General features: G+C 40.7%; 2 protein-coding genes across 4 annotated transcripts; both read left to right on the forward strand.

Moving 5' to 3' along the window:
* The first annotated feature begins 660 nt into the window (after positions 1–660).
* On the forward strand, positions 661–8,470 carry LOC108270574 (protein SOGA3). Its single transcript, XM_017477404.3, has 7 exons — positions 661–1,672; positions 2,507–3,251; positions 3,367–3,591; positions 4,551–4,703; positions 4,857–4,925; positions 6,813–8,000; positions 8,333–8,470. Exons 2-7 carry the CDS (start codon positions 2,556–2,558, stop codon positions 8,441–8,443), a joined length of 2,442 nt encoding a protein of 813 aa, XP_017332893.1. The 5' UTR covers positions 661–1,672; positions 2,507–2,555; the 3' UTR covers positions 8,444–8,470.
* Positions 8,471–8,500: 30 nt separating this feature from the next.
* soga3a (SOGA family member 3a) lies at positions 8,501–24,505 on the forward strand. 3 transcript variants are annotated; one of them, XM_017477384.3, is made up of 8 exons: positions 12,884–13,073; positions 13,378–13,987; positions 14,076–14,243; positions 18,328–18,561; positions 19,312–19,761; positions 19,882–19,961; positions 20,076–21,645; positions 23,292–24,505. In XM_017477384.3, exons 2-8 carry the CDS (start codon positions 13,664–13,666, stop codon positions 23,499–23,501), a joined length of 3,036 nt encoding a protein of 1,011 aa, XP_017332873.1. In that variant the 5' UTR covers positions 12,884–13,073; positions 13,378–13,663; the 3' UTR covers positions 23,502–24,505. The 3 variants fall into 3 exon arrangements, with proteins under 3 accessions (XP_017332882.1, XP_017332873.1, XP_047013622.1); XM_017477393.3 differs by lacking the exons at positions 12,884–13,073; positions 13,378–13,987 and adding an exon at positions 8,501–8,675; XM_047157666.2 differs by lacking the exon at positions 13,378–13,987.
* The last annotated feature ends 429 nt before the right edge of the window (positions 24,506–24,934 follow it).

Genomic DNA, 24,934 nt, shown 5'->3' on the forward strand with positions numbered 1-24,934 from the left:
TCGTTACTTCCTTATTCATTCTCGCTTCTTTATGAACTGCCAGAAGGTAACTGCACACCAACACACCAGCTGCTCCCACCCACCCCTTTTTCTCCCCATCAATCACAGATGATGAGGGTCCCTAAGGACCAACCAGAGCCCAGCCTTTCTTCCTCCGCCTGGTCAGCACAGTTATACAGACAAAAGTTCCTATGGCAACAGTACACAGTTCCTCTCCTCCCCCTTCTGCTCAGATAAGCTATTATTTTGTGGGCCTCCATGCTGCACTGCTGCCTAAGCGCTACTTTTTTATGAGATAGATCCAGCCAATAGGCTAGAAAAAGCATGTTAGTGGTATGTTCTACTGCTGTCAAACACAGCCTAAGCACTATTATTTCAGCCTTGATCAAATGCATCCAGCCAACAAGTATGTTAGAGTTAATGGTACAAGATATGGGATGAGTATTAGATAAGAATGGCTTTTCTGCAAGTATGCTTATTTTGATTGTCATAACCAGGCCTTCAGTTGGGTTTTGCTTGTGTAAAGGACAAAAAAAGCTTTACTCCTGTACTATTATTTGATGTAAGTTGTAGCAGGGCATCATGGTCAAACTGGGAACAAGCCAAAATCTGAACTGTAGGTGCACAGTTCCCTGCTGTCGGTTCTTTATAGGGAACAGAATAAAATAAAAGTTCTCTGCTGTGTCTGTTTTCCCAAAACATTATAGAAGTGGAGTGTTTATCTTTGATTCTTCATAAAAGAATACATTTTCTTTATTTCAGTGGATGTAAGTATAATAGAGGGCAACATGGGGTGGCTCTGTCCCATCAGAGAGATGCACATAACCAACTGGCAGTGCACAAATTGCGCAAAGATACATTATGTGGCCAAACATTTGTGGATATCTGACCACCACACCCATATATGAGTGTTGCCACACAAGTTGGAAGCCCACAACTGTAAGAAATCTTTGAATGCTTTATTATAATTTCCCTTGCCTGGAATTAAGCAGCATAGCCCAAACCTGTTCCAGGATGACAGTGTCCCTGTGTACAAAAGCAGTTCCATGAAGACATGCTCCAAAATTTAGTGGAAAGCCTTTGCAGAGGAGTAGCAGTTATTAGAACAGTACAGGGACTAAATCTGGAATGGGATGTTCAAAAAGCACATATGGGTGTGGTTGTCCATATAGTGTATAGCCTATGTATCCTATTTATCTTTTTATAGCCTGTATATCTAACTCAGGAATGTGTAAGTTATACAAAGGAAAACAAACCAATTTGAAGTACTGACATCACTGTTGCTAGGCAGGAGTCTGTCTGTTGGAATGATTATTAAAGAGTTCTTTTCTCCACCATTTTACTCATTTGTTACTCATACCTTGTTATAGATCCACTACCCAACTGCCACTCCCATTCAGTTCCCTTTTCATTATTCTTTTTACACTTTACATCTCAGATATTACATTATGAAGCTCTAATGTATCCCACACAGTGTTTACACCAGTGAATAAAGACAGTGAATGGAGACGGGAAAATGCAAGTCGGCTCCCGGTTAAGACCCACCCGGCGGTGACGTCACCGCACACATCTCTTTCCGGTGGATGCTCGCTGGTGGTCCTGCATCGCCGGATGGTGTGCATCTTTCCTCCACACCGTTCATCAGTAATGGACAAAACAGGATGCTGAAACGGTAAGGGATATCTTCTGAAGCTATGAGTAAGGATGGAGGATGCAGCTCTATTTACAAAATTTGCAACAGTTAAAGTTGACCATATCTATTATTCTTGTTTTAGACAGTCACCTTGTAAAGGTTATAAATAATTTGGCTCACTTTACACTGGCCTAATTGGCTTAAAGGTTAGCATAAAACCATTTGAATGCAAACACCACTTGCTTGTTTACCAAAACTACTTGACAATAGGTTGTTTTACTTTAGAAAGAGTATTAATATCGCCTATATTATCATCACTGAAGCCTGCGTCGCTGCGCTCTTAGTATTTCGAAAGAAAAATAGACATAACCAGTGTGTGTTAGGTCAGGCTATTTTTAAAACCATTATTTAATCTGAGTCTTGGTTACTAGATGGGAGGGACGATTCGAAGCCGATCGAGAGGCTACACATGACTGCTGAATAGACCATTGTTTACGAAACCGAATAAAGCTTATTATTAAGTTTATAACCGAATAAGACACTAAATTATTTCATGTATTTAGGGATATGCCATGCGTAAAAACCTGGCCCGTCATTCTGTAATAACCAGCTGTCAAATTAAACGACAAGGTCTGGCATGCGTGCTATTCTCAGCATTTTTTTTCTCTCTCCGATGTCCCATTAAAAATGATTGTAATTTGCAAAATGTTCAATGAAAGTCTCATTGAGAGGGCTTATGCCTAGTTAGTTGGCTTCATATAGGCTAGTAGGCGAGACAAGGTGATATTGGCGGTCAGTGCACATAGCAGCTTTTCAGTCGCGGCGGATGAAAGCTAAAGATGATTTTCTATTCGTTCTTCACTCTTTGGGCAGCTGAGGGTAATGGGCGATGGGCGACGTCTGATCACTAGCACACGACGCCATGAATTCCGCCACTGGCGGCGCTGCCGATCCGCGCCAGGCAGACAATAGTATCGTGAAGCAGCAGCAACGGGCGCCCTCACCGGCCAGATTTAAAGACGCGACATCGAAAACGCCCTCGAAAAGCGCCTCAGCTAAACCTGCTTCAGCAAAACAAGGTGGTAAAAACAGTCGAAGCAGTTCTCCAGTGGCCGCCAGCGCGGGGAAAGACAAACAGACGGCGAAAGGCTCGGGCGCTGTCCACCCAAGTGGTGCTGAAAGTCCCACCACCAGGCGCTCGGAGAAGGCCAAGAAGATAGAGGAGCGCCATAGCTCTACGGAAGACGCGGACGATCCTCCTTTAAAGGGCGATCGTGTGGTGTCCGATCAGCCGAGCTCTTCGAAATCCTCCCAGAGCAAAGCGAAGAATCAGAGAACAAAAGACGGGGCCGCGAGCTGCGCTAAACAAACGGCTAACAACACCGTGGGATGCGGGCCTGGCTTCTGGAGGGAAGGGTGCTTACAGTCTGAGTTAATACAGTTCCACATGAATAAGAGCTTGAAGAAAGAAGGGGCCATGCACGCAAAGGCGGCCAGTTCGCCCGGAAACGGCATGGAGCTCTCACCCGAGGCGCCCCTCAGGCCTATCGAGTCTCATGTCGAGCGAGATTTACGAGAGGAAATCGAGAGACTGAATGATGAAAACGATAATCTTAAGGTGGGTTTGGATTATCGCACATAACAAACAATGATGTCACACAAATAATCATTTCGAAACGCAGCATTGCTTTTGATGCGAAGGTTGTGATTGATTGATGTGATTGTTGTGCTAGCATGAAATCGAAGAAATGCGGGCGGAGATGGAGGAGATGAGAGACACGTTTTACGAGGAAGACGCGTGCCAGCTGCAGGATATGCGGCGCGAGCTCGTTAGAGCCAATAAGAACTGCAGGATCCTCCAGTACCGCGTGCGGAAGGCGGAACGGAAGCGACTGCGGTACGCAGAGACTGGGGAGATCGACGGGGAGTTAGTGCGGAGTCTGGAACAAGATTTAAAGGTACAGTGGTAATGGAACGAGAGAATTATGCATGCGCTGGAATGGTTATGAAAAAAATGTATACAACAAATTAGATTTTTTCCTTGTGGGTTGTTGATAATAATCAAGGCTATAGGCTATCTTTGTACCTTTAGAATCTGTCTTTCACCTTTAATGTACATGATTTGACCAGGGATGTACCATTAAAGCTTTAGTCTAGCCTACAAATTAATTATAGGTATCTTTAAAGTAAAAGTCAATTACATTCACAGATAAAATATACATGCTAAAGGTACTAAATGGACATAGAATGGTACCGTTGAGTATGTTTATTTCTGAGAGTGTAAGAAATATAAAGATGTATGATGATAGATCTCTTGGTCATGTCTTATAATAAACAGATAACAGATTGCACCTTTTCCGGTGTTTGAGTATTACAATTAAAAGTCAATTGACCTGGTGAGTAAATCTCACTATTGGAAGTAAAGTATTGGCAACGAGCACCTTAAGTGACATAAATTAATAGATATATAAAAATAAATTAAAAGGGGGACGTCAGTTTTACAAGAGGGATGATCTTTGTTTGATATTTCAAAATTTGGGGTATGGCATTCCTTTGTATCCATAATGAACTCTATATTTCAGAAATTATGCTTGGAATTATCACATGCCATCTTTTTTTTTTTTTTTTTTTAGGTCTTGAACTAAATCTAATGTCACATATTTTGAATTAAGTGTTAATGTGTTACTTAGGACTTATATAATGTATTATTTCGACTGATGGATTAGCTATAGCTATATGAATTTTAGCTGTAAAGTGGGACAGTCATAACAACAACAACAACAACAACAACAACAACAACAAAAAACAACAACCATGAACTACATATCTAAATATCTGACAGGACAGTTAAATGTGTCATCCAAATAACCTCATCCATTAAGACACTTAACCCCAAACCCCTCTTTTTTATATCCAGGTGGCAAAAGATGTGTCTGTGAGATTGCATAATGAACTGGAAAATGTGGAAGAGAAAAGAGCAAAAACAGAGGAGGAGAATGAAAGACTGAGGCAGCAGTTGATTGAAGTGGAGGTGACTAAGCAAGCTTTACAGAACGAGCTGGAGAAATCGGTGAGGACAGCAAACTAAACTCAAAATAATAATGATAATAACTTAATGCTAAGGCACAGCATTCAAAGTTCTTAAGAGTTACAGGAACTGTCTGTTTACCGCCATGTTATTTTGATTCATCTATAAAATACTTTAAGTCAATATTTTCATCAGGCATCTCTGAAACGAAGAGGTAAGGATGCACAGAAATCAGAAAAGAGGACTCCACAGACCCCAACAGAGGTAAAAACAACAAAAAACATACTATTACTTTGTGTGATTACATTGGTGTTTATAAGGATGCAGATTCCTGCTTTTGAGTGATGCTATAATTTGAAAATTTACAAAGAACATTAATTATATGATAAATATTATTCACACTCTAAAAATGCTGGGTTATTTTTTTCTATCCAAACGCTGGGTTGAGCCATTTGGGTCATTTAATTGGGTTATTTTCTCAGTCTTGGGTAGTTTTTGGGTAGTTTTGTGTAACCCAATCGCTGGGTTAGTGTCTGGTTCATTTTCACTGACAGTTGAATCAATGCACCCCTCCCCCATCCTGACGCCTCAGCCCAGCTCCTTGGGTCAAATCAACTCAGCGCGGACTATTGGAATTTGCCTCAGGTGGAGGTAGCTGTTTTCACATGGACAGACTAGATTATATTTATTTGGAGAAACAAGGTTCATATCAATATATTTATCCATAAAACTATTACTGTACACTAGAAAAAGCAAAAATGTGTGATAACAGTCCAATTTACATGACATTAAATGCACCGCTATCTTCCTTAGCTTTGGCTTACTTGTTTGTAATGCCCACTGGATCGTAAGTTGGTTACTCAGTTTTTTTTGGATGTTTTAAATGTCTCCTTTGATCAAAATCTGACGTTTTCATCTTAATTATATGACTTATTTGAGTAATTTACTTCAAAGTCTATATATAAACACCACTTTAACAGCTCTAGCAATACATTTCTGAACACCTTCTTGTGTATAAATGAAGGAGATACCATGTTGACATATTTGTTTATAATGTGGTATATTTGGCATTTTGAAAGGGTAAAAATAACCCTGAAAATATTAACCCATTTATGAAATAAAATTAACCAAGCGTTTTTATAAAAATTAAACCATCCTTTGGGTTGAAAAACAACCCAATTGCTCGGTTAAAATTAACCCAACTTGATTGGTTATTTTAGCCCAAAGTGTGTTCTGTCCTATATTTACCCAGCCATTGGGCTAAAAATAACCCAATTTGGGCTGTTTTTAACCCAGTGTTTTTAGAATGCATGTGGCATTTTGGTTTAAGCATCATTTGCTCCTCACCATGGTCTAGAGCTCTACGATTATATGGCAACTTCAGTTGCTATTTAACACTTCATTGAGAAGTTAATACTGAATATACACTATATGGCCAAAAGTCTGTGGACATGTGACTATCACACCCATATGAGCTTTTTGAACATCCCATTCCAGATTTCATCCCTTTGCTGTTATAATAACCTTCACTCTTCTCAGAAGGCTTTCCACTACATTTTGAGCATGGCTACTAGGATTTGTGCTCATTCATCCACAAGAGAATTGGTGGCATCAGGCACTGATGTTGGGTGAGGAGGTCTGGTGCCCAATCGGCATTCTAATTCATTTCAAACGTGTTCAGTGGAGTTGAGGTCAGGGCTTTGTGCAGGTCACAAACCATGTCAACCTCATTTTGTGTACAGGGGCATTGTCATGTTAGAAAATGTTAGTTCTATTGAAAGGAAATTGTCATAGTACTGCATACCAAGACACCCTATACAATCATGAGCTTCCAACTTTGTGGCAACAGTTTGGGGAATGGCCAAATATGGGTGTGATTTTCAGGTGTCCACAAATGTTTGGCTATATAGTGTATATTACTGGGATAATACAAAGAAAATGTAAATGTAGCTGTTGATGGTAATAACCAGATGTTAAATATAACCTTATCCATTAGAAGGTGAGCTCCAAGCAGTGTGCAATGTGGCTTTATGAAGTTGCTCAGATCATTCTGCCTCTGGTTGTATTTAACTCACCAACCAGTTAATAATTTACATTATTCCGGAAATATAGTCAAATGAACGGAATTTGTTCGTTTCAAAATCTTTATAGGAGGAAAATGATGACCTAAAATGCCAGCTGGCCCTCATTAAAGAAGAAGCTGTACTGATGAGGAAGAAGATGGCAAAGATTGACAAAGAGAAGGACCGGCTGGAGCAGGAACTACAAAAGTACCGTTCTTTCTATGGTGATGTCGACAGTCCCCTCCCTAAGGGTGAGGCTGGTGGTCCCCCTACCACGCGTGAGTCTGAGCTGAAGCTGCGTCTCCGCCTGGTAGAGGAGGAGGCCAACATCTTGGGTCGCAAGATTGTGGAGTTGGAGGTGGAGAACCGTGGTCTGAAGGCAGAGCTTGATGACCTGCGAGGAGAGGAACTGGCAGGAGGCACAGCAGACCCCTCAACACGGGAACAAAGCAAGGTGTTTTCTGAGATGCGGCAGCAACTGCAGCTGGTGGAGGATGAGGCTGAGCTGCTGCGCCGCAACCTGGCCGACATGGAAGAACAGAACAAAAGGGTAACAGCAGAGCTTAACAAGCTGAAGTATAAGGCTGGCTCACATGAGGGTTCCCGTCATGGTAGTGCAGGGGGGGATGGGTCCAAGGCTGAGGCTCTGCAGGAAGAGCTAAAAGCTGCTAGGCTACAGATCAATGAGCTGAGTGGGAAAGTAATGCAGCTGCAGTACGAAAATCGCATACTGCTGTCCAACATGCAGCGCTACGACCTGGCCTCACACCTAGGCATCCGGCCCAGCCCTCGAGACAGCGACGCCGAAAGTGATGGAGGCCGCAGAGAAAGTGATGATGACTCTTCACGACTCCCACCACATCGCAAGCGCGAGGGCCCCATCGGTGGTGAGAGCGACTCTGAAGAAGTACGCAATATCCGATGCCTTACTCCCACTCGCTCTCTATACTCTCCCGAGAGCCGTTTTTTATCCCGAAGTCTCAAGGACCGGCAGCAGATGATTGATATTCGAATGGAGGCTGAACGTCTGAGCCGGACCATTGACAGACTGATCGCTGATACAAGCACCATAATTGCCGAAGCACGAGTCTATGTGACGAATGGTGAGCTGTTCGGCCGTATGGATGAGGATGATGATGGAAGCCGAATACGTGAGCATGAGCTTCTGTACCGCATTAATGCGCAGATGAAATCCTTCAGGAAGGATCTCCAGAGTTTTATTGACCGTTTAGATGTTCCCAAACCAGAAGATCATGAAACCGAAGAGCCTCTCTCTGTAAGTCTACACAAACACTTTGTTTCAGAATAGCTCATGTCTCACAGTTACTATTACTCTATATTTTAATTTAGTTTTCTCACACTTTCAACCTTCATGCATCAAATATGAGTAGATACCAAAATATATTATTATTATTATTATTATTATTATTATTATTATGCAGAAATCACACATGCCGTTCTCTCATATCTTATGAGCTGATGCACAGAAGTACATTAGACTGATAAATATGTGTATTTGTGTGTGAATTTCTCACATTTACTCTGTGCCTTATTTCATTTACCTCTTTGCTTTTCATTTGTTTTCCTTTTCCATACCCACTCATCCAGATGTTTCAGCCTATCATTTTGCTTATCCTCATTCTTGTTTTATTCTCATCTCTGTCATATGCCACTATATTCAAATTGGTCTTTCTTTTCACTCTTTTCTTTGTTCTATAAACCCCTCTTCTTTTTCTTTGCAGCCATATTGTATTTTATTTGTATTTTTATTTTCATTTTTGCTTGTTTTGTTGCCGTTTTCAATTGATTTTGGCCATGTCATTAAGTTTATACAAGGTACAGGAGGTTTTCCACCATTTTATGCATGGACTACAGTTACTCAGCCAAATACAACACAGTTTCAACCTACAGTGACACCACCTTTGCATCTTTACTTCACTCTATTCATGTGGTAAGTGAAAATATGTTTTATGAATTAATATAAAGACAGTGAGTAATAATAATATTTATATTTTTACTGTTATTTACATGTTGAAGACATTTATATAGGGAATTCATTTAGAAATATCAAACAGTTGTTATTATATTTATATGAAAAATTTATTAATTGTTGCTTGCTGGTGTCACTGGTTGCCCAGCTCATGTTTTGAGTTCTGGGAGCAATCCATATGATCTGAAGATCAATTTTATAGGCCTACTACCTATGAAATAAATCACATACTGACTGCAAATCATGTTTGTGGGCATTAAGATGCACAGAATTACAGTGTTGACTACTAACACCCAGGTGAATTAAAAGTTTTAATTTTTGTTCAGAAACTTTTAACACCACAGTCCAGTTAGAATGAAATATAATTTTATATATAACTTAATTCTATTTTATTTTTTTTTAAACAATATATCATCACCAGTTCTGGCAGGTAATATATTGTTGTCAACTCCAGAAATATTGGCATCCTGTAAAAGCATGGGCAGAAATGATTATATAAAATGAAGGTTACAAACAAAAGTTAGAACTTTCTACGCAAACAATTGGAGATTTAAAAAAATAATAATTGTATTTCCTGAAAAAACAGAAACCAACAAAAACACTGCATTTTCAGTACTAAAGAATATGTATAAAATAATTTATCCTTGAAAAAATGACATTTGTGAAATGCTGTATATTATGCTTCACATTTGTTTAAGTCTCCAGGAACTACTGTTGCCCATGAACTATTTCACTGGGGGAATAATGCAACGTTGTAGGCCCTACATGTGAAATTTCATGTCATCCATTGCCATGTGATAAACAGACCTGCCAACACAAATGCTTTTTGACCTACACACATCAGATAAAAATGCATAACTACCTGCACAGTAGTACATTATGGGCCATAAGAAAAACTTTTCAAAGTTTATAACAGATGAAACTTAAAAACTAAAAAAAGATCCATGACCACAGTAAGGAGGATGGTGGAGAGACAAAGAAAATTGCACAATTTAGTTGATGCTTGAGGTTGTCTAGCTGCAAAATCAAAATCAACCACCTTCACAACAACAAACTACTTGGAATGGTTGCACAAAAAAAGCACTAACATGGTTCCTGAGAGAAACCCACAAACTGCAGCAGTCAAAACTACAATTACAAATGTGAGTTCTGGTCAGATAAGATGAAAATCTGACAGTTTGGCCTTGTACACCATCTGCAGGTTTGGCAAAGAAAAGGGAAAGGCATCCAAACCCACAGTAAAATATGGTGGTAGATTATTGATGCTGAGTGTCTGTTTTGTGGTTGGTGGTCCAGGAAATTTTAATGGAGATTGATGGCATCAGGAGCTGTTAGGTTCAAGACCATTTTAACTCAAGGTCTGGCAGGAAATGAACACTATTCTGTAGAAGGATATTTAATCAAAATAAAGACTCTAAACATACATCAAAATCACATCCTATTGAGAACTTGTGAGCTGAAATAAAAAGGACAGTCCACATGTGCAAAACTAAGAATATAAAGGAACTTTAAAGTGTTCTGCATGTACAGCAGGGTTGTACTCTCTCACCTCTTCTATTCCTGATCACCATTGACTGGGTAATGCTTCTAACAACATCCAACCCCACCTGTGGCATTCAATGGACTCTCTTCTCTCATTTGGAAGGCCTTGACTATGCTGATGATCTGAAAGTTATATTAGCCACACACATCCACATTCAGGAAAAGTTAGATAGACTGAGCAGATATGCTAAACAAACCGGCTTACATAAACAAGCAGAAAACACAGGCCATGACAGGCTCCTGTCTCTGACCCAATTACCATTGAGGGAGAGCCAAGCGAGGATATAAATGGTTTCAGGTATCTTGGCAGTGTCATTAGCATTGATAACGGAGCCCAGAAAGACATCAAGTCCCGAATAAATAAAGCAAGAGGAGCTTTTAGCAGACCATTTGGAAGTGGCTTTGCATTGGACACCACCTGGCAAGCACAAGCGAGGCAGGCCAAGAACAACATGTTGACAGACAGTGGTGACCGAGCTGGAAGAAATGGGGCTCTCAGGGAAAGTTAGTCACAGCTCAGGACAGACCCGGATGGAGAGAGATAGTAGCGGCCGTACGTCTCACACGGGAAGAAGAGGATTAATTAAGTTAAGTGTTCTGCACTTACAGTATCTCACAAAAGTGAGTGCACCCCTAACATTTTTGTAAATATTTGATTATATCTTTTCATGTGACAACACTGAAGAAATGACACTTTGCTACAATGTAAAGTAGTGAGTGTACAGCTTGTATAACAGTGTAAATTTGCTGTCCCCTCAAAATAACTCAAAAAACACAAATGAATGACTAAACCACTGGCAACAAAAGTGAGTACACCCCTAAGTGAAAATGTCCAAATTGGGCCCAAAGTGTCAATATTTTGTGTGGCCACCATTATTTTCCAGCACTGCCTTAACCCTCTTGGGCATGGAGTTCACCAGAGCTTCACAGGTTGCCATTGGAGTCCTCTTCCACTCCTCCATGATGACATCACGGAGTTGGTGGATGTTAGAGACCTTGTGCTCCTCCACCTTCCATTTTAGAATGCCCCACAGATGCTCAATAGGGTTTAGACCATCACCTTCACCCTCAGCTTCTTTAGCAAGGCAGTGGTCATTTGGAGGTGTGTTTGGGGTTGTTATCACACTGGAATACTGGCCTGCCGCCCAGTCTCCAAAGGGAGGGGATCATGCTCTGCTTCAGTATGTCACAGTACATGTTGGCATTCATGGTTCCCTCAATGAACTGTAGCTCCCCAGTGCCGGCAGCACTCATGCAGCCCCAGACCATGACACTCCCACCACCATGCTTGACTGTAGGCAAGACACACTTGTCTTTGTACTCCTCACCTGGTTGCAGCCACACACGCTTGACACCATCTGAACCAAATAAGATTATCTTGGTCTCATAATCCATGTCCTTAGTCTACTTGTCTTCAGCAAACTGTATGCCAGCTTTCTTGTGCATCATCTTTAGAAGAGGCTTCCTTCTGGGACGACAGCCATGCAGACCAATTTGATGCAGTGTGCGGTGTATGGTCTGAGCACTGACAGGCTGACCCCCCACCCTCTGCAGCAATGCTGGCAGCACTCATACGGCTATTCATTGAGGGAACCATGAATCCCAACATGTACTGTGACATACTGAAGCAGAGCATGATCAGTATGCAGTATTCCAGCATGATAACGACCCTAAACCCACCTCCAAGATGACCACTGCCTTGCTAAAGAAGCTGAGGGTGAAGGTGATGGACTGGCCAAGCATGTCTCCAGACCTAAACCCTATTGAGCATCTGTGGGGCATTCTCAAACGGATGGTGGAGGAGCACAAGGTCTCTAACATCCACCAGCTCTGTGATGTCATCATGGAAGAGTGGAAGAGGACTCCAGTGGCAACCTGTGAAGCTCTGGTGAACTCCATGCCCAAGAGGGTTAAGGCAGTGCTGGAAAATAATGGTGGCCACACAAAATATTGACACTTTGGGCCCAATTTGGACATTTTCACTTAGGGGTGTACTCACTTTTGTTCCCAGTGGTTTAGACATTAATGGCTGTGTGTTGAGTTATTTTGAGGGGACAGTAAATTTACACTGTTGCACAAGCTGTACACTCTCTACTTTACATTGTAGCAAAGTGTCATTTCTTCAGTGTTGTCACATGAAAAGATATAATCAAATATTTACAAAAATGTGAGGGGTGTACTCACTTTTGTGAGATACTGTATATATTATTGTCATCGGGAGCAACTTGGGGTTCAATGTCTTCAGCATGTGGAGTCATGTGGGTCAACAATCGAACCGCCAACCCTATGATTAGTGGACAACCTGCTCTACCATCTGAGCCACAGCTGCCCATAAAGTGAAGTTTCACCAAGTATGAATTGTGTGGGTTCTTTGCAGTTTTTTTTTTTTTTCCAGAAAAAAAGCATTATTTAAGAATAAAATATTTTTTGGGGAAAAGATACTTTATACAAAATGGTGCCATATATAAAGGCTATAATATCAACCTTTTCCACTGTTGCTCATTTTCATGAAGGGTGAAAATAATTCTGGAAGTGACTGCATATATTATATAAACGTTTTTTTGTTTTTTTTGGGTGGGGGGGGGTGGACTTTATAGTAAGTGAGAATGGCCATGTGTTGTATGAAGGAGGAGTGTGTGCTTCGAGACTCCCTCTGGAAACTGGCGTCACATGGGCCGTTATTACCAGCTATGTGGGAAAGAGATGCGCACAAACTCGCCAACTATTCACAGCGGAAAATAGGCTTTCCACAGATGCAGCTGTTATAATCATTCAAAAGCGAATTCAAACTTTTAAACGAGTGCAGAATGCGTCAAGGTAAGATATCTTTACGCTTTGTTTTCGATATGATTATGAGGACTAGACTTAAAGCTGCTGCGCCACTAAGATACGGAGCCGTGAATAGAGTGTGTTTGTTGTGAAAAAGTCTGCAAGCAAGGAAAAAAAAGGCATGCATGGAATTCTGATATTCTAATATTTCATGCTTTATTGGTATTTAACGTTAGATCTAATACATTTTATTCGGTCCGGTCAGGGAGGTGAGCTGGATAGCTACAAGGAGTACATATAAACACCACTCTTACATCAGCGTATGTTGTGCTTCTTCTAATCGGTATGTTAGAAGGAGCCGGTTGAAAACCAACACCAGAATGCGGGCTAAGTAAAGGCAGTGGGAAATGCGCGCTGGCTGGGCACTGGAGTAGTAAAAAGCTGTATGTGGGTGTGTCAGTGCAATATGACAGGCTGACCCTGTCGCTCCTACACTGACATGGAACGAGCAAATGCGCCCGGCGCGCGCACAGAGAAACATGGCCGGGTTCGGCTCGTCTCTCAGAATCCAATGAGGACTGCATCCCCTTCCAAACACTCCCGTAGTCTCGTGTGCAAGCTGGAAGTGATCGAAAGACATGTGGAATGCGCTCGGAAACGGCTCAGGGTTTTACAGTGGAGGAGGCGGTGGCTACATGTGTAAAGCGCATGGTTGGGAATTTGTGCCTTGCCCCATGCTGGAGAGAGAAGGGGACAGGAAACGCAGTCGGAGTCCACTCCGAGGAGTGACCTCTGTAGGGAATTTTGCCGAGCACTCTGGCCTCGGACGTGAAGCGTCGCCATCCGCAGATCATTTACGACTGAGAAAGAGGTTCGAGGAGCTCAGGAAGCGTCACTGTCAGGAAAAAGACGCCTGGATGAAAGAGAAGGAAATGCTTTTGAGAGAAGTGGCAGACGTGCAAGTAATGCACCGTACGCTGAATCATTGATCGCGTCGCAAATTTAACATATTTAACGTTGTTGTCACTTTTTTTGCTTTTTTTTTTGCAGGGCGGGGAGAACAGACGGATATTGTTGGACCTGAAGACGTTGTTGGAGGAGGTGCAGTCTGAAGTGAAAAGGGAAGAGAGTAAACGCGGCGAACTCCAGCTGCAGTACACCAAGGACCAGTGCACATGGGAGCTAGAAAAGGCAGAGCTGAAATGCAGAATTGCACAGGTATGTGCAGCTCGAGGAGTTTGTGGTTTAATGGAGGCCTGTAATGAGTTTCCTTCATGGCAGAGAAGTCAGAATGTCTGATTACAGGTGGCTGTGGTAGCCTCCACATTAAAAGCCTCACACAGGCATTTGGCCTGGACTAAACTCAGCCAAGAACCACCAGTATGTCAACAGTAGATTTCAATATATCCCAGCATGATTTATTTTTTATCCTGGGATTTATGCACAATTACATTTAATATCCTGGTAGAGTGCACACTGGGAAGTCTTAGGGGATCGCACAGCCTGGGGTCATTATATGGCAGACACTTGAGGAACAATTTTCTTTCTTTCTTTTTTTTTTTTCATTGACAATTCATCAAGGACTCAAAAAAACATCTAAATTGCTTAGGTGAGTGCTTAGCTTATTGTCTACTGGGCCAAATGCACTCATAAGAAGCAAACAAAATTACTTTTTGAATGCAAGAAATGGAGATGTGTGTGCCCACATTTGGAAAAGCCATTTGTTATTTAGAATGGGTTTTTACAAAATGAGTGATGAAGGCAGTGGTGCTTTTTAAAATGATTACACTGTCTCTTTGTCTATTATATTTTATGTAAAATATCATCCCTTAGTGACTGGTCCCTTTTGCACTGAACTCTCCCTTTTGTTTCTGACACCCTTATAAAGACACAGTCCAGACTGTCTAGTGTATTTATCATCTGGAGTCAGAGCAGTTATAATCCCCTCTGGTGGTTTATGCATTATCCCTAGAGTGAGTCATTGCTATGCTCTCCTAATACAGTAGTGCACTGTACTCTTCAGGGCAGAGGAGATGGAGAGGAGTAGTGCTGTGGAATTCTGGAGGGGTGGATGCACCTCAGCTAGGATGTCCTGGCATACTGTATTAAATACATATTAGTCTGGGTTGTCATATGGAGCTTGGATCTTGATTTGAAACAGTTTCCCAAACTTGCAGCCAATATTCTTTAAAAGCTTATCTAAAAGCTTAGTTTTATCATTTGTGGGAATAATATATACTAAATGTTGGTGTGATACCAAACTTGAGTCATAAATGCATCATCCAGCAAAGTGCGAATGAAGGGAAAAAGGAAACATGATTAAACATTTTTCAAAAACCACCTTAATTAGCTGAGACCTCACAACTAAGAACTGTTCAAGTATGGTCTGAAATTCCATAGCTCTGTCCAAAACTCTAAAAAAAAATTTAGGTAAGTTGGTTTTCCTATGTATAGACCCAAAAGGTATCACAAGAATGCTATATTTATTAGTTGATGCGGACGTTTACATAAAAAATAGAAGAATGTCAAAGTGCATGCAGTCCTTCAAATGTCACAATTTATTCATAATTTGTCCATGCAGTTTCCCCACCAGATGGACATTAACCTAATTAAATCCGTTCACAGTGTAAGGTTCCTGGGGCTTTTAAATAACGCTAAGTAAAGGAAATTAAGCTGTATCTTATTTACCAGTGTTTAACATTTCACTCACAATACCACTGCTGCCCATGCCTTCCCTAAAAAATGTGAAAAACAGCAATTTGGTTGCACATACCAAACTAAAATATTAGCTGGCATTGAGGATAGATTTCAGGGAGGAGTCAAATGAAATGAAAGTATAAACACTGTTTTCACCATTTCCCACATCCTACCACAGCATAGACTGCGGCCACTGAGGAGCCCCAGGTTTACCAGGCATTCATGGTTATGTTTTTGCCAGTATATTTCCTTGCATATTTTTAAAATGGAGGTGGTGAACTCTCTGTGTCCCTGCAGCCCAACCCTTAGGAATGTGAGATGCTAAAGCATTGGTCTAGCTGCCTATTTATAGAGGACTGCCTCTGTGACACTCTTACCCAAAGACAGAGCTTCAGTCACACAGCCACAGCAATAATCATATTTTCAACTGAACTTTAAAGCAGCCGACTGTTTCCTTTGAGGCTGATTACATGGTAGAAAATGACCAGTGCACTGTTTCACATGCCCTTGGTTTGTAAATACTTAGAACAAAACCACCTAATGGAATGTACGCAGCTAACATCTATGTCCATATTTTAAACTGATCCAGTGGTTTGTTGTTTATACAGGCCATGTTTGAATCTAGTTTTATTGTTATGAAACGCTGTCCTATTTTAGGCATTGTTTGTGTTTTTGGGCACATGGTGGATCGCTGAACTCGTGTTTACCGGGCAACTGCAAGACATAAAGAGGTCCATATGAAAAATGTGTTTAAAAAAATAATTTATCTGATGAACTGCAGTTATTTTTGTCAAGAAGAATGAACTATTAAAAGGCTGTAAAGTCAAATGACAGTTTATTAAAAGCCATTTGTTTAATGATGTTTAGGAAATTCCTTACACCAATATGTTTAAAAAAAAAACAAAAACAAACTAACTGACAATCACCAGCTTTTCAAGACCACAAGTATTGTGTAACTTTCAGGAGTTCTAGGTGAAAGAAGTGTTGGGGAAAGACAGAAGGGTTTCCGTTTTAAGAACAGGTCAAACAGATATGTAAACCACATCAAAGTACCATGCCCTCTAAACAACTGCCATGGCTACAGTCACATGCTTAGATATATAGTACTACAGAGGTACAGCCCTATATCACCGTGACATTGCGAATATTTGAAAGAATTCAGTTAGTTTTAGTTCAATATCTTATACCTTAAATGTGATATGCTCTATTGATTTGACTCCGAAGTCAAAATTGCCAATTTGTGAAAAGAACATTTTAGGTGTTGGAATGTTATTGGTTTTTACAGTATATTGTTTCAGGCATTATGCTGTGTCAATATTATTGTAGAATTCAATAAATATTTATTTGTAAGAGTTTAGCTAAGCTGGGTGTAGTTGTAACATCCATTGATGGATGCGTTATGTGGCTTCAAACCCCCACCAAATTTATAATGAGAAGCTGTAGAAAAAAAATTTGTGTGTACAGAATGATTGACCCAAAAGTATATTCTAATCTCTGAAAAGTATTATCTCTCTCTTAAAAGTTAGCTTATGGCTGTTTAATTTAAATTGATCGCACGTTATGGCCCTTTTTCTCAAGAACCACGTATGACTACAATGAGCATTTTTCACTGAATGGTGTACATATTATACTTATGACAGGAAAGGTGAAACTGTTGCCCTAATACAGTTCCTTATACAAGTCTTTTTGACTTAATTGGTGCTTTCTAATAAATCATAGAAATGTTTATGAGGGATCTAAAGTACATTTCAAGGACAGAACACAATTCTTCCATGTCACCCTGGTGCTGTGCCACCATTTATTTCCGTTGCTAGCTCAAGGACAGAGAATTGGGTGTAAATTTAAGCCTGTCCTTCTTCATAGCATGTGGAATGTTTCCTGGTATTAACAGCAGTGTTGTACTGAAAAGGAAAAGACTGTTTGGTATTTTGATATGTTGATTACTTACTTTCCCCTGGTCTTGAAAGTAAAAAAAAACAAACAAAAAAAAACATATGGATTGTGTCCATTTATGATAAATGATTACGCTAAAAGAAAACCACACTAAGGTAGTAAAGTCATAATCCAGATCTTTCTTCTAAAGTAAATTAAACTGCCTAAGATCCAGTCTAGATCATGTGTTAAGATACCTAACAGATTCTGGGAAATGAAAAGTAAGATATCAATAACAGTACTTTTCTTTAAATGCTGCATTCAGTGGTAAAAATGCCACAAATTTTAAACCTAATCTTTGCAAGTACATGTGTCTCAATTGTACACATCACTTTTAACAGGTTATGAGGTGGAAGTACATATTGTGTCAGTACTAAAGTGTCATGGATGCCATCATCGCCTGGTGGCCTTGTCATGGCATATGGAATGTTTCAGCACCTACACCCTTGTGTATTGAAAAGGTTAAGGATAGATATACTATGGGATGAGAGTGAGGACAGATTTTACACTATCATATCCAATGGGAATGCCAGCCACTCACCCATTAACTTCCTGTCCTTCTAACCCCTCTACTTCCACTTTCCCTCCAAACTGTGCTTGTAAATATCCCCTGCACGCCATCTTTTTCCTGTGGCACTCATCAAATGTGTTGACCCTCTTTCTCTCTCTCCAGTTGGAGGCCAAAGGAACAGTGAATAGTAAGACTGGAGACACAATAAGGAGGGAAAGAGAGGAAGAGCGGAGGCTGCTGGCAGACACCCATACTGCAGCAATGGACCTGCGTTGCCGGCTGGAGCACAGCGAGAGGGACTGGGTGAGGGAGAAATCCGAGCTTTTGGAGCGCTTTGATTTGGAGAGGAAGGAGTGGGAGAGTCAGCTCAGGGACATGCAACACAAGATTGAGGAGGTGAGTCTGCAGATGGAAACCAAGCCCAGGAATCAAGCTGCCACAGCCCAAAGGTCTTCAAAATAGAACAAACTGTGCTGTGCTCCTATTGATTTTGAACACATTCCTAGATTGCTAATTACAGACCTTATTACAGATCTTAAAACAGGATGCTTAAAGTGAAAATGGTTACATATTTTAAAGAATTTTGTGCATCAATGCTTTTGTCAAATGATTTTGAGCTCTATAAACTTAATCACATGTTCCATTAAATACCACAGTGCAAAAGTGTTAGAGAGAACATGCCATTGTAGGCTGAATTTTATGTTAGCAAACAACCTTTAGATACATAAAACATGAGAAACTTTAGATATTACCGGTCTGCTGTTGTGCAATTAGCAACTTATTTTTATCCTTTTTCTCATACTTATCATACTTAGTAAACAACTCTGCTGCAGTCAGGAGCTTTTAGTGGTTGGTAATAATAATGAGGGGAAACAACAGGAGGATCCAGAATAATTCATTTAAATTTAATACACTTTGAAGAAGAGATCATTCATTTTAATGAAACAAAAGAACTGGGTTGGGAGCTAAACCAGCAGAACAATCTGCTTTGAATAAAAACATGTGAGCCTTTTGGCCTCCCAAATGCAAAAGTAAAGCCAACTAAGGAACAAATGAATAGTAAAACAGTAATTCAATATTGTTTATGGAAGTGGCAATCCTGAGGTATTGCTAAACCTTCATTGAATTTATTGCATGTCATTTCAGTTGTACAATGAAGTGAAGTCTCATCGACAGAAAGGTGCTTTTGGACCAAACAGCGGTGTACAAACGACTGCCATAAGGCTCAGTACACATTCTGGCAGCACTGTATCCAGCACTCTGACTGACTCCTCAGAGGCCCACAGCAGCAGTTACTCTGAGCCTCTCACCCAGCACAGGCATAGCAGCACTGACTCCAGTCGTAACAGCAGTGAACCCAATGGCCAGCACTATAGTATTCAGAATGAGCAATCAAAGCAAAGCAGCTCTGGGAAGTATGAGCATAATGAACTTGAGGCCATTAACACTGCAGAGCTTGAAGATATTCTTCATGGGTGCCTTGTGAGCAAGCCCATCTCCAGTGGGCAAAAGGATCTGCTCAACCCCTACCGAGGGTTTCAGAATATGAACATCAACTGTGCGAGTGATAAAAAGAACACAATGGCTCTTAATGCTGTGAGTTTTCTTGAATTTAAAAAATGAGGAATAATTAGATTATTTGGCAGAAATTATATAAGAAATTTGCTGATTTGTTGTTGTGCCTTCTCACCCAGTTAAATATATTTTATTTTATAGGCTCTTAAAGAAATAGCTAAGGTTAGTGAAGAGCTGTGCAGCTACCAGGATGAGATCAGAAGCAAATCTGATGTCAAGAGGTATTTGCTAATCATCCCAATCATTATCACCAGTAATTATACACACTTTATAAATATTCGAGACACATGCTTAATGGGTTAATGGTCTGTGTTTTCTTTGTTTATTAATCACAGAAGCCAGACTGAGTCAATGTTCTTTCCAGGAGATGTTAAGATGGGTGAGAAAGATATGTCGGAACCAGGTGACACCGATTTTAACATGAATTTGTGGTGCAAAGATCTTCTTGCCCTGGACAAGCAGAAAGAGATTATCTGGGACGATGTTAAAAAGAATTCAACCAAGACAGAAAGTGACACTGAACTACCTGTGAAGAGAAGAGATGTCCCTCCTATTCCATTCAGGAGCACATCTTGGTACATTAACAGTCCTTCGGCTACAGATATACCATCCAGTGCCCCAGAGCCACTGACGCGCAAAACATGTAGAAGTCCTTGTCTTCACAGAAAGTGCAACAGCCCCTCTATTGTGCGAAGATTTGAGGCAATGCTGCAAGAGAACGAGGGAAAGATTCTGACAGACTCTGGGATTGTGCCTGGCCCAGTGCCTCGTGATTCAAAGTGCAATATAAGCTGCTGCCAGAGCCGGTGGTCCTGTGACGGAAGCAGGTTTGGCAGCAGCAAGTCATCCACATATGTGCCTATCCAAAAATGTCTCTCAGAAGTTAATATAATAGCTGCAGAGGCTAAGTGCAGTCAGAGCCAGATAGATGCAGACAGTAAACAAAACTTGAAGGAAGAGCTTCATCTCATGGACTCGACACACAAGGGTGTGGCTGCTGACATCCTAATGCCTCCAGACCTAACCTCACCTTCCAATAACACCTCCGTCCCACGGAGAAATGAGATGCTAGAAAGGAAAACAGCTGAGTTCAACCGCATCCTCTTTCAGGCAGGCATGGGTTTTCAGTTTGATGGGGACAGTAGCTCCACAGATGTGCACTATACATCTGATAATACCACTGAGGACAATCTGACAAACGTGGCACCAGATCTTACAACACAGTATCCCATAAGCAAGTATGAACAGACTGCTCCTCAGGTATCACCACAGTTAAAGAACCAAACAAAGGATTCCACTTCTGGCCCTTCAACTCTACAACAGGATATAACAGTGAAGACTGTAACTTCTGGTCTATCTCAGTATCTAGCAGTGAAACATGAGGACTCAGAATGTACACGCCTGTTGTTGCATACAGAAGACAGGGAGCCTTCCATCACTCAGTTTGATAAAAGCTTGAGAACAATTAAATCAGATTTAAATTTGAGTCCCTCACAGCTAAAACATCAGACTGAGAAGTTCAGTAAAGTAAAGACTGTCACTTCAGATCGGCATCCTGCTGAAACGAAACCTAAAAAGCCTGAACGTACAAAACAGGACATGCCTAACACAAGGTCCAGAGTTTTATATGAAAATCCTTGGAAACCTTCGACTCTGGCTGCCTACCCTCGACCACTGGAGTCTCGGTCCAACTATGGGGCAATAGAAAGGATTTTGAAGAGTTATGAAAATCTAGGACATTCCCAGCAAGACAAGCAATTGCAATCTAATCCAGGGAGGGAGGAGGACCTTACAGAGCTCTTGAATTTGCTGGAAATCCAGCATCAGTCTAGATCCAGTGAAAGAGTCACAAACACACCTCACTACCAAGCTGTAGCTCACAAAGAAGCACATGTAACAGTGAAGGTCAGTACACAAACTTAAATATAATAAACACTGTCAGACACTGTTAAAAGACACACTGGAATCATTGCTTATAAAAATGAACATCCATTTGCAAGTAGATAACTTGATGAAAGGGGTACACGAGTGACATATTATAGGAAAATACAACAGAGATTTCTTAGGCCATCAGTATCCATCAGAACACATTTAATGTACCTTGGTGTAGATTCAACAAGCCTTTGGAAATGTACTGGAGGAATGAACACTATTCATCCCAAAGAGATTTTCCCAGTTGGTGTTTTGATGATGGTGATGGAGATTGTTATCTAACACATTAGTCCAAAATCTCCCATAGGTGTATAATTGGGTTGAGATCTGGTGAGTCTTTAGGCCAGGGGTGTCCAATCTTATCTATAAAGGGCTGGTGTGGGTGCAGGTTTTCATTCCAACCAAGCAGGAGCCACACCTGATTTCACCTGTTTAATCAGTTAATCTTGGCTTTCAATAGGACTCAGGTGTGGCTTCTGCTTGGTTGGAATGAAAACCTGCACCCACACCGGCCCATTCTGGATTAGATTGGACACCCCTGGTTTAGGTTATAGCATATGCAGTGAGCCCTTATGCCTTGCGGACAGGGACATTGTCATCTTGGATAGAAATGCCCTGATTCTATCCTGATTGTCATCCAGTAGGATAAAGGTGATCAGTCAGAATAACTTTATATTGGTTGGCAGTGACTCTTCTCTCAGTGGAAACAAGTGGCTTCACACCACACCAGCAAAATGACCGAAAGCATAAAATGGCCTAAGGTTTTTCCTTTAAATTGTCACTCGTCTGTATCTGGCACAGTTGCTGTGGAAATCCATTGCTGCTTAGTCAAACTTGTTATTTGGTCACCAAGACTTTGTATTTTTCTGGAAACAAAGTAAAGAGAATGTATCTTCTGGTCTTTTGGTATTATTGTTTATTTTTAATTCTGCTAAAAGGGTTGTTTTATACATCTGGAAAAATTTAGAAGGTACCAGAAAAAAAGAATACTCTGTCTCCCCAAAACCTTTAAAAGAGTACAATTAAAATTCCTGATGCTAAGTTCCATTAGAAAATATTTCCAGATTGCACAATGCTAAGCACACCACAATTCATTTCTGATCTGTGCAGAAAATGAGTACACATCACTTTGTTACAAAGATGAGGCATTTTTAAGCCTCTAAAATTTAAAGACTAGTAGCACAACATTCGGCTCTACTGCCAAGTTTTAAATCCAAACCTTTCATCTTTGGCCCAGTTGGAAACTGCCTTTAGACAGAAGGAAAGACTTGTGGTGCAATTACTAAACTATCTACATATGGCCAGCAGAGCTCCCTGCACAGATGTCTGTTAAAGATTACTTTACAAACTATTGGAAAATCAACCATTATAAAGAGCACATCAGACAATAGGACTAGGATTAAATTTGTTTGTCTTATCTTGGCACCAAATGGAAAGCATTCACAACAAACATGGTTATATCTTCGTAATCGGCTCATTTTCTGTGAAAGTCAGGAATGCTTGAACATCCGTCTACTGGAGGTTGATAAAAACAAAAGACTTGAGATTGCTTACCATTTTAAACTTTATATACTTTGTGAAAACAAAGCGACCTTTTAAAATGTTTGTCTCTACAACAGAACAAAGAATCAACAGTAACCGTCAAGAAGAGTTTCTCTCGACCAGCTTGTCCTGCTAAAAGACGTCTACCCTCACGCTGGGCTAATCGCTCTTCTTCCCTCTCATCTATATCCTCCCCATCTCCCTCACCAACAATACAGCCCACCGTCTCCAGCTCACAGAAAACGTTCACCTACTCTGCATTTCACACAGAGACAATCATCATGTAAACAAAATGTGACTAATGAGAGTCACGCACATACTGAGAACAATGTCTTCAAAGCTGAATGCTTCCTCATCTCTTCCTGATTACCTTTGTATATATCAATAATGACTGTTAATCCAACAAGGTTTTCAAAATACTGCTTCACTTACTGTTGCATTGTATTGATCATGTTCTGTATTATCAACATATGAAGCCTATACTATATGGTCAGAAGTATGTGTACACCTGACCATCACACCCATATGTGGTTCTTCCCCAAACTGTTGCAACAAAGTTGGAAAAACACAATTGTATAGAATGTCTTTGTATACTGTAGCATTACAATTTCCCTTCACTGGAATTAAGCGGCCCAATCATGTCCCAGCATGACAATACCCCTGTGCACAAAGTGAGGTCCATGAAGACATGGTTTGGCATGGTTGGTGTGAAAGAGCTTGAGCGGTTTACACAGAGCCCTAAACTCAACCCCACTGAACACCTTTTGAAGAATTTGGAAGGCCTCCTCACCCTACATCAGTGCCTGACATAATGCTGTTGTGACTAAATGGGTAAATCCCCAGCCACACTCCAAAATCTTGTGGAAAGGTTTCATAGAAGAGTGGAGATTATTATAAGAGCAAAGGGGGACTTAATCTGGAATGGGACCTTCAACAAACACATATGGGAGTGATGGTCAGGTGTCCACAAACCTTTGGATATATAGTGTATCTATGTATATTTTTCTCTCCATGCAGCCATGTTCTTGATCCATACCAAAGGCTGTGTTAAGAATCCAACAGAAGGATTTCTGTGTAACTGCCATGATATTTCTCCCTATGCGTTTAGGTGCCTCCAATTTCTGACCATATTTAAAAGCTCTAGTGCTGATTATTTCAAAGAAATCATTTGTTATACTTTAATTGACTCTCATCAAAATGATTGACTTGTATGAATAAGACATGTATTATAAACTCACTCTGTCTACTTACCTGATGTGAAACATATCATTAAAGTATAACCTTTATAACCTCTATGTCCTTGTAATTATTTAAAATGAAATGACCCTTTTTAAGTCAACACAAATCCAATACAACATCTCAACTTTCTTCTCCTGATTGGTGGTTGTATATTATATCACATTTATGTATATGGAGCCTGAAGAAGACAGCTCTCACTGGATGGATGAAATATTTAATTCCACAAAATCCTGTTTTGTTGGCATTATAGTCTGAGTGTGATGGCTGATAGACCCAGGTTGTCACCTATTACTCCAAATGGGACCTGTATTTAGCATCCAGGCGACAACTTTAGTATATCGTCAGTATGTCTGGAGATTAATGGTGAAGAGTGCATGAGTTCCAAGCACAAGCAAAGAGACACCTGACCCTGGGCAGTAATGTGGTCCCCTGTAACAAAAATAGCAGGTGTGACACTGTTTTGGTGCCCGAAATCCTATCC

Source organism: Ictalurus punctatus, chromosome 1 (genome assembly GCF_001660625.3).
Source record: "Ictalurus punctatus breed USDA103 chromosome 1, Coco_2.0, whole genome shotgun sequence".
Lineage (NCBI taxonomy): Eukaryota > Metazoa > Chordata > Actinopteri > Siluriformes > Ictaluridae > Ictalurus > Ictalurus punctatus.

Coding starts and splice junctions, on each gene's coding strand:
- LOC108270574 (XM_017477404.3), top strand. CDS start 2,556: ATGAATTCCGCCACTGGCGGCGCTGCCGATCCGCGCCAGGCAGACAAT. Junction 3,252..3,366: donor ATGAAAACGATAATCTTAAG/GTGGGTTTGGAT, acceptor TTGTTGTGCTAG/CATGAAATCGAAGAAATGCG. Junction 3,592..4,550: donor GTCTGGAACAAGATTTAAAG/GTACAGTGGTAA, acceptor TTTTATATCCAG/GTGGCAAAAGATGTGTCTGT.
- soga3a (XM_017477384.3), top strand. CDS start 13,664: ATGTGGAATGCGCTCGGAAACGGCTCAGGGTTTTACAGTGGAGGAGGC. Junction 18,562..19,311: donor TGCAACACAAGATTGAGGAG/GTGAGTCTGCAG, acceptor ATGTCATTTCAG/TTGTACAATGAAGTGAAGTC. Junction 19,962..20,075: donor AGCAAATCTGATGTCAAGAG/GTATTTGCTAAT, acceptor TATTAATCACAG/AAGCCAGACTGAGTCAATGT.